The 10,742-nt window shown below is 33.7% G+C and overlaps 1 protein-coding gene across 11 annotated transcripts in view; it reads right to left on the reverse strand.

Annotated features, from left to right (window-relative positions):
* Window positions 1–10,742, reverse strand: part of Plc21C (Phospholipase C at 21C) — a 935,201-nt gene that overhangs the window by 521,861 nt on the left and 402,598 nt on the right. For all 11 annotated transcript variants that reach the window (XM_068375234.1, XM_068375236.1, XM_068375240.1 and 8 more), the window contains one exon: window positions 38–171. In XM_068375234.1, the coding sequence (XP_068231335.1) occupies window positions 38–171 (134 nt within the window). The remainder of the gene's footprint in view (window positions 1–37; window positions 172–10,742) is intronic.

Here is a 10,742-nt window from a genome sequence, read left to right on the forward strand (position 1 = left end):
TGTGTTCATGGGGAAAAAATATACAATAAAAACTTACTTCTTGACTGCAATTTTGTTCTGTCTGTCTGCAGTTAGTTGTAGCTTAGTAAAGGCCTTCTTCAGAAAAATAATAGGGGATGAATTGATGGCCATGAGATTGTATGCCATCTTCAGCAATTCATCTGCCCATAGCTGAAAAAGAAAACAATTCAATATCATCATTAGGATAATAAAACATTAGTCTCAACTACTGAAGGCTCTTTCTACGCCTTGAGTCTTCTAGACCAATCTGAATACATTTGAGTTTGTATGCTATGCTGCACAACGCAACCTCCTTGAATAATTACAAATTTAGTCTGCATATAAATTTCCCTTTAACCTTTTCAGTTTCATTCAGAAAATTTCATCTCGTCAACAACTCTGACTATCGGATATTTAAGTTAATTTCTTTGTCATGAATTTCTTCTATTTGACAATTTTGCAGAATTTATATATTTCATCTGATTGTTATTCTAACTTTTATCATGAAAAATCATTGCTTTTTCAATAAAGTTTACTTTACTAATTTGCTTGACTCCAGCAACTTTAATTCACAACAGAATTATACATACATACAAACATATATATATATATATATATATATATATATATATATATATATATATATATATATATATATATATATATATATATATATAAATACTGTATATAGGAAAATTTTGCAAAGTAAAATTGTTAAACTCGATAGTTCATGTTTAATGTTAGTTGGTAAAATATATGTCCACTTACACCGTAGATCCCAGTAGATATATATATATATATATATATATATATATATATATATATATATATATATATATATATATATATATATATATATATATATATATATATATATATATATATATATATATATATATATATATATATATATATATATATATATATATATATATATATATATATATATATATATATATATATATATATATATATATATATATATATATATATATATATATATATATATATATATATATATATATATATATATATATATATATATATATATATATATATATATATATATATAATGGAATCTACGGTGTAAGTGGACATATATTTTGCCAACTAACATTAAACATGAACTATCGAGTTTAACAATTTTACTTTACAAACTTTTCCTAGATAAGATGGTAATACAGGACTCCTACACTACCGAGAAGAAATAAAAGCTGATATTTATTTCACTTTATAATCTGGAGGTATCAATAAGACATAAACAAGTGCTTCAGAGTCTAATGAGTGTTAGCATTACAATCTCTTGATAACAATATCTTTCCTTATTCAAGCAGGAGACACTGCGTTGAAGCCCACCCCCAACCAAAACACTCTTCGATATAGTAAACAATACACAGTATATAATCTAACATAAAGCAAGAGCTATAGCTAAAACTCCCAAGGTAAAAAGGTAATTGTACACAAAATGGGGATAAATTCTATTATACAAAGATTCATTACAGTATAGTAAAAGAAATTTTGTTTTAATCACAGACTTCAAACCTCACACAGCTGTAAAAAAGAAAAAAGAAAATTCCTTTTGCATTTAATAAGAGGATATTTGATTATTTTATAATAATGATAGTAATAATAATAATAATAATAATGTTTATTGGACACAAAAAATATTTACCAGAGATTTACAACAAAGACTCAGTCCAAGCCCATGTGGAACAGAGCTCTTCGGACAATAATACAACTAAGATATCATCATCAAATAAGAACCAAAAATTAAATAAAAATTTGATATACATAGGCAGTATATCAGTATATATATACATACAAGATACATACATACAATACATACCCACACATATACATACATATATGCAAATACAGTATATAAATATGCATATTCTGTATATACATATAGATACATAAATAATATATATATATATATATATATATATATATATATATATATATATATATATATATATATATATAATAAAGATTATTAACCTAAATAACAAAATGGAAATGTATAATTATACATAAAGAATAGTGGTATATGAAACTTTTGGTATATACACTGAAAATTGTAAATATTATGCAGAGTCAGTGAAAGCATTTCTTTCACAAACAGAAAATCCTAAATAATGAAACTGATATTCATATTGGTAAATATATGATACTTTAATTTCTACCCAAATACATGAACCATATATTTTTCCTTCCTGCTATTTTGTGTTTTATGCATTTCTGACCATGATTATTGGGGCAAACCACCCGTACATGAGTTTTTGGACCCCTTATTTAAAGACAACTATGGGGGACCCCAGTGGGGAACCGGGTTTTTTTAAGTTGGGAAATGTCATAAACGAGTGATTTGCAGCCATAATAATGGTCAGAAATGCAAAATAACCAGGTGAAAAAATATATGGTTCATGTAAATGGTTGAAAATAAGCCAAAACATGATTAGTTAACGTTTGAGATTTGTAAATGGGTACAGAGCCTAACAAACCCACCTAACCTAACCTAGTAGTTCCCAGGTCACAACCCCTAGCCAGGGGTGGAGACCCACTTCCCAGGTCACAACCCGGACCCCCCTTTCCAGGTCACAACCGCTACCCGGACACCCGCTTCCCAGGTCACAACCGCTAGCCGGACACCCGCTTCCCAGGTCACAACCGCTAGCCGTACACCCGCTAACCAGGTCACAACCGCTAGCCGGACACCCCCCTCCCAAGTCACAACCGCTAGCCGGACACCCCTCTCCCAAGACACAACCGCTAGCCGGTGTGACGGTCTGAACGATCCCCTGGTCTCAGAATTCTTCTTGACATTGTATAATGGTTCTTTCCCGCCAATAGCTCGCTTCGCTCGCATGAAAATAAAACATCAAGCTCGTATGTACTGGCAAGCGGTAATGTTGAGCTGCGCACGCTAACATTACAGGAAAGTAAAACGTCAACCTTGTATGCACTGGAAAACGGTAATGTTCGCGCATGCGCAGATTATCAAGGAGAATTCTGAGACCGGGGGATCGTTCAGACCGTCACATCGGACACCCCCTTCCCGGGTCACAAATGCTAGCCGGACACCCCCCTCCCAAGTCACAACCGCTAGCCGGACACCCCCTTCCCGGGTCACAACTGCTAGCCGGACACCCGTTTCCCAGGTCACAACCGCTAGCCGGACACCCCCCTTCCATGGGGGAAAAAAACCATGCGCAATAAGTCCCCTTCAGTCTCTCAAATGTAAAATATGGACTTTGAGTGAAAACTGAAAAACATACTTCACATTTAAATCAACCGATACGTAAGTTATTATGCCCCAGCCCCATTAAACATATAGATAAAAACAGCAAACTAGTCAGCACTCCACAATTTCTTATAGCGAATTTCATTTTCGCTTGCAATTAAACTATCATATATTAACCTTTATATTATGGGTAGGTAGGCAAGTATAAATATTAAAAAACGCAGCTTTAGTACCAAGATAACAATAAAATTGTATACAATTTCTTAAAAGATCGAACGCTAAGCAATGCATTTAGATAAGCGTTAGAATGTTCCATGTTTAATACCTTGATATAGATACGATTGCTCGCATCTATTAACACGCATGGAGGGAAGAGTTAAGTTGGAGTTTCTTGTTCCATATGGGTGAACTGATTCTTCCTGAATTACTTTTCATCTTAAATTTGGAAATTCGTTTAATATAAGTGTTTGGAATATCATACTCATTAAGGAGCGCTTATAAATGTCTTCCAGCTTCAATATCAAGAGAGACCGAAGAGTGGCGATGTATGAGCTAAGTAATCACTGGAGCTTATGATTCTTACCAGTCTTTTTTTAATTAAAATTAACGGGTGCAGGACGTTTCTACTACTACTCCCCCACGCCGTAATGCAGTAGTGTAGGTGAGGAGATACTAATGAGTAATACCATTGTTTTATAATATATAAAGGGAAATACTCTTTTAGTCTATATATGACACCCATTACTTTGGAAATTATATAAACTGTTATATTAACATACTCACTGAAAGTTAATTTATTATCTAGCATAGTCCCTACAAATCTACCACTGGACTTCTGGTCAAGGAGTTTGATTTCATATAGCAAGCCTTATGTTATCTGGAACTCTATGAAAAGAAAATACTATGAAGTATGTCTTTCTTTCATTTAAGGTTAACTCATTTGCTGGTATGCACTTTTTTACACGAGTTAAATCAGCGGTTAGTGTATCACAGAGGGAGTAGATATTTTCAGGGATAAAATGAACTGTAGTGTCATCGGCAAAGAGTATGGAGCTTAACCTACCAACTGACCGAGGTAGATCATTGATATAGGCGAGGAAAAATAACGGGCCTAGGACTGATCCCTGGGGAACACCTATTTTGACATCCATAATCTCTGAAAGATGGCCATCGAGGGTCACAAATTGTTTCAGACTCATTACGTAGGATTTTAGTAAGAGTAATGCATTTCCACGTATACCATAATGGTTGTTGTTGTTGTGGATTAAAGAAGCACATTCAAATGCTGAAACCAAAATCATTATTAATTGCACACATTTGGGAGAATCATTTATTGAATTCGAACAAAAGATACATACCTAGTCCAAAAATGAAGATTTATAAAACATATCACTCCATAAATTTCAATCTATTATTTTCTTCATATAGTCAATAAGATGTGTAAATAACGACAAACATGATTGTAGATGGAGATGGTTTGGGCACGCTCTTTGCACTCCCCTAGAGAGATTGGTTCTCCAAACGTTCAACTGGGCTCCACAAGGCACAAGAAGAATTGGAAGACCCAGACCTAAATGGCTGAGAACTAGGAAGCGTGAAGTAGAAGATGATGAATGGAGAAGTAATGAATTAAAAGATCAAGATAGAGATGACTGGCGAAATCTAACCGAGGCCCTTTGAGTTAATAGGCGTAGGAGGAGATGGTGACGATGATGATTGTTTCAAAGTTTGCAAGTTCAAACATAGGATACCATGAGCAATCAGAACTAGAGATGATTTTACTCTTCAACTAGAGTGGTATTCAGTAGAGCACAGACCTCTGCCACAGCAGCTTATTTCTTGACCTTTTGCTCAACCTACCTTGACCTTTGACCTAGGACTTTCAAAATTGAATCACTTCCACGACTCAGCATAGCAATTAATCTCTGAAAGTTTTACTACTCTATGAGTAAAATTGTGACCTCCGCCATGGCAGCTATTTTTTTTTTATTATTTTTTTTTTTTTTACCTTTTGTTCAACCTTGTCCTTGACTTTTGACCTGAATAATTTTCACGCCTAAACATAAAAATTAATCCCTGAAAGTTTCACTATTGTATGAATAAAATTGTGACCTCTGCCACGGCAGCTTATTTCTCAACCTTTTGCTCGACTTTAACCTTCGAACTAGGACTTTCAAAATTGAAACACTTCTACGTCTCATCAAAACAATTAATCCTTGAATGTTTCACTACTCTATGAGTAAAATTGTGACCTTTGCCACGGCAGCTTATTCTTCGACCTTTTGCTTGAACTTGGCATTTGACCTAGGACTTTCAATATTGTATCACTTCTACGTTTCCACCTAGTAATTAACCCCTGAAAGTTTCACTACTCTATGAGTAGAATGGTGACCTCTGCCATGACAGCTTATTTTCTTTTATCTTTTGTTCAACTTTGACCTTGACCTTTGACCTAGGACTTTCAAAATTGAATCACTTCCACGTCTCGATATTACAATTAACCCCTGAAAGTTTCACTTATCTATGAGTTAAATTGTGATCTGTAGCAGAGCAGCGTATTTCTCGACCTTTACCATGACCTTTGACGTAGGACTTTCAAAATTTAATCACTTCCACATCTCAATATAACAATTAATTCATAAAAGTTTTACACTATATGGGTAAAATTCTTACCTCCACCATGGTAGCTTATTTTTCAACCCTTTGCTCAACCTTGACCTTTGACCTTTCACCTAGGACTTTCAAAATTGAATTACTTCCACGTCTCAATATACAAATTAATCCCTGAAATTTTCGCTACTCTATGAGTAAAATAGTGACCTCCAGCACGGCAACTTATTTCTCGACCTTGACCTAGACACTTCACCTAGGACTTTCGAAATTGAATCACTTCCACGTCTCAATACAGAAATTAATCCCTATAAGTTTCCTACTCCATGAGTAACATAATGGCCTGGAAGTAGTTTATACAGAAACAAATGGACAAACGGGCACAAACATAACCTCCTCTCCAACTTCGCTGGCAGCGTTAAAAATTCAGACAACTGATTTCACGTGAACACAACCGCAACATGAAATTCGAGTTTTAATACGTTAAGAGAAGATTTTCACCATAAACATAATAACAGACTGAAACAGTTCAAAGAAAATAATAATTCACTCGTTGAAACAAATATGTTTGAATATGGTAATGACGATGGTTCTTGTATTTGAAAGCTCAAATAAACAAAACCACAAACCACTGAAAGATTATCTTTCGCTGTAGATAAAAGCAAAATAAATCATATATATATATATATATATATATATATATATATATATATATATATATATATATATATATATATATATATATATATATATATATATATATATATATATATTCAATTTACATGAAATTAATTTGTCCAGATATATTTTCAAAACTGGTATCACGTAAAAGGGCACCTATCAACAGATATAAATATTGTATTTGTTATCTTTATTGTGAAGTTTATTTTCAGGACCAGTACATCCTACACTTTGCCAATGTTGTCTAATCTATTGCAATATTCGTGGACTACATGATAATATGAGAGACCTTATACTTGCCTCCAGACAATATGAAATTCTATTATGTTCCGAAATTTTGATTCCTAGGATAAGACACATATCCGAGCTCCATATTCCAAGTTTTGAAATATCAATAAGTTTGAAAGGGGATGACGCTCTTAGGGCAAGGGGTATGGCAGTATATAATAAGACTCATTAGCCCTGTTTCTCAAGTCCTGCTACGAATGCGGATGTCATGAAATTCAGGTGACAAATGTTTGTGGAAGGTATAAGAACTTTTATTTGGGTTTGATCTACCGGAATCCGAACTTGCATCACTCTATTTTCAAATGTCTTCTTACCATTTTGTTGGTGATTTCAATGCTCACTGTAGGGAGTGGTTAGTTAAATTCTGTCTCTCCTACTGACTGGCACGACTTAGGAGCTTTGACCTTTGCCTTTGAATCAAGCTGTGAACGAATCATAATGGAAGCTACTCAGAGGTCTGGTAAGTCCTAGGACTTGGTAAACATTGACTTTCCTGGCATTAAAACATGTAAGGTTGGTTCTCCAGTTAGAACTTCTGATCATGCCTTGATTTCGTTAGTAATTAAGACTGAGCAGCCTGTCCCTCACGTGTCATACTCATGTAAAATATATATAAAATCTCGAGCAGACAAATTGAATTCTAGATGATCTTCTGCATTTGAATTGGTCAAAATTGTAAAACAGTGTTGAGTCTGTTGTTCTCTTGAACACTAATCTGGTCAACATAATTGATAGGTATATCCCTTCTCGTGTGTTAAAATACCAAATTCAAGGCAAACCCTGGTTCAGTGATGAAAGGAGATGAGGCTTATCATCTTTGGAGGGGTATCGGATCAAATTTTACTTGGAATAACTATATTCAGACCAGAGCTGTTGCTCATAGAGTTTATGCTTCAACTGGAAAGGAATACAATATGCCATAAAAGAAACCTTTTCTGATATAAACCAAGAACATAAGTGATGGGCTACTATTAAATCTGCATTTTTTGGGGGAAGACTTAATAGTTTCGCCTATACTTAAAACCATATGGTTCAGTCACTCACTGTCCAAAGTAAAAGGCAACCCTTTTGAGTGAAGTCTTTGATAGTAAGCAGAGTATGAGAAACTCAATTTTCCTAATTCCTGTTTTCCTGAAGCTAAACCAACTAGTTTAACTTTTTGTTCCCGTGAAATTAACGCAATCTTGATGGAGGTTGATACTAAAGGAGCTGTGGACCCACATGGTAATTTGCCTTTTTTTCCGCAAAGCCCTTGTAGCATGTAATACCCTTCTTAAAATTTAAAAGGATATGCAAAAATCCTTTGATTGTGGTCAGGAAGTTCGTATGATTGGTCTTGGTTTTAGTGCTGTCTTTGATTGTGTTCATCATGTGGGCCTTGTTTTAAAACACAAACAGTTGGGAGTAAGTGGGTCTTTCTTGACATTATTAATGAATTTTTATATAATAGATTGCAAAGAGTTGTTGTTGATGGGCACCATAGCAAGTATAGGAATGTCATATCCGGTGTTCCTCAGGGTAGTTCTGGGCTCATTACTTTTTATACTCCATACACATATGTGGTTTGACCTAGAAAACAAGCACGTTGCATATGCAGATGATGCTACTCTCTTTGCCTCAATTCCATCTCCAAATGTAGATTTGGAGTTGCTTAATCCCTTAATAGTGCATAGCGTAAATTACAGAGCATTAAGTTGAAGCCTAAAAACTTAATGTAAGATTGTACGTAGGTCGAGGACAGTGGCTCTTCAACATCCAGATATCTGTATTGACAATATTTCTTTAACTATATACAACTTGCAAATTTGTTTTTGAGGACCACACTCGTTCTGTTACTTCTTCAATTCCACAAAATGGAGTATTGATAGTGTTTTAATATTTTTGGTGATCAATCTAAAGGGAAGAAAATTTTTCAATTCTTTCTTTATAATTTGTTTCGTGTATTGCTCTCCTGTATGATGTTTAGCTGCCAGTCACATCCCAATTTGTTAGACAAAAACTTGCGGTCTATTAAATTCATTATTCCTAATCTGGATATTAATCTCTGACACTGTCATTCAGTTAGTTTTTTTATGCATATTGCATAAGAGTTTTCATAAATCTGGCCATCTTTTGCATTCAAATCTTATCAGATTGTACCATCCTGTACGCAATACTAGGTCTGCAGTTAATTCTATCAGTTTGCCTTCTCCACCATAAGACTCAATACTACACAGCATTCTAGAAGTTTTATTCCAGCTGTGACCAGATTGTGGAATGATCTTCCTAATCATGCAGTTGACTCGATGCAACGTCAAAAGTTCAAACTTGCAGCCAATGTTTTATCTTGAACAGGCTGACACAAGTCTCTCTTCATATCTTATACTTGACAGATTTATTTTAAAATTGTTACCGATTTCAAGATGTTATATTCTCTATTCATTACTTCTCATACATTTTATTTATTCCTTATTACTATTACTCAATGGGGTATTTTTCTCTGTTGGAGCCTTTGGGCTTATAGCATTCTGATTTTCAACTAAGATTGTGGCTTAACTAATAATAATAATAATAATAATAATAATAATAATAATAATAATAATAATAATAATAATAATAATAATAATAATACAGCGTAACCTAAATATTCAATAGAAAATAAAATTAATTTAGGATACACAGTTTAGTATTTCTTTTACCAATAAATAACTCAGATCATTTAATGATGAATAGAACCGAAACTAAACATGGGTGTGGTGCAGAGTAAGGAAGTTTTGAAAATTAAATGTTGTACCCGTTGTGCCAACATTGAGAAGTTGAAACTATACGCGCACAAACCGTAGATTTGATCATAAGTAAGCCAAAAAACCCAAAAAGCCTATGATGGTTATATACTCTCAGAACCTGCAAGATTTCATCATTGCCCTAAGCAATTAAATGGATAACACAGGCGATGCTTTATATATTTTTTTAGTTATAAGAGTGACGGTTTATGTAAAAGCTAACGTATTAATTTGTCTTTTAAAACCTAGAATTTAAATTACTTTACTGAATCTTCCTTGAGAGGCGTGAATACCAAATATTTTTTGCTACTATGCACTGACATTATATCGTTTCTAATCAGTATTTACAAAATCAATCAAAAATTAATCAAAAGACACTGATTATCAACAAACACGAACAATGTTTATTCTAATAGCAATACCACGAAAGGGGCCCCAGCAATGCATCAAACCCACTATGCCACCTGTGCTACTCGTTCCTATCGAAATTTCCATATCATAGATGAAATAATGCAGCATTTTTCTTTCAAGAATCTTTATTCCCCTTCATAAACATTTCAGCAGATGCTGGAGGAATTATTATCATCTTAATATTAACATTTGACGTGGATTTCTAAATTATTATTCAAAGGAACAGAAAATGTATTTAACATTATCAGTTTAGTGATTGCGTCAATATCCTGCTGAGGGATCATGTTGCCTCTATGCCCAACAGGTGAAGTCTTGACTACATGTCCTTGACCCATGGAATAGTTTTCCTGACAAAACTGCTGATGATGATGTTCACAAGCATAAGAAGAGTTGTAACAATTTTCCAGACTATTATTAACAGTATGTTTTTTTTTTTTTATTTGAAGTTTGATTTTGTGTGTAGACACTTCAATGTTGTTGATTCACCGAAATTTAGTTATTTCGTCCCGTTACGTTTTATTTTTATGCTTTTATATAAGGAAATTCAATTCAGAAGAAGTTTGTATTGCAAGTGAGAGATTTTTGTATTGATTCAAAATAGTCGCTTGCCCAATGAGTAATCTCTACCAAATAAAGCGCAATGTATATCCCCTAAATCACGTTATTTTCTTCGTAACGATATTCTGCCGGGAATACACTTCGTATTTATACATTCTCTCGTTCAAACTGAGGCCATTTTCTCTCAC

Source organism: Palaemon carinicauda, chromosome 6, assembly GCF_036898095.1.
Source record: "Palaemon carinicauda isolate YSFRI2023 chromosome 6, ASM3689809v2, whole genome shotgun sequence".
NCBI classification, from domain to species: Eukaryota; Metazoa; Arthropoda; class Malacostraca; order Decapoda; family Palaemonidae; genus Palaemon; species Palaemon carinicauda.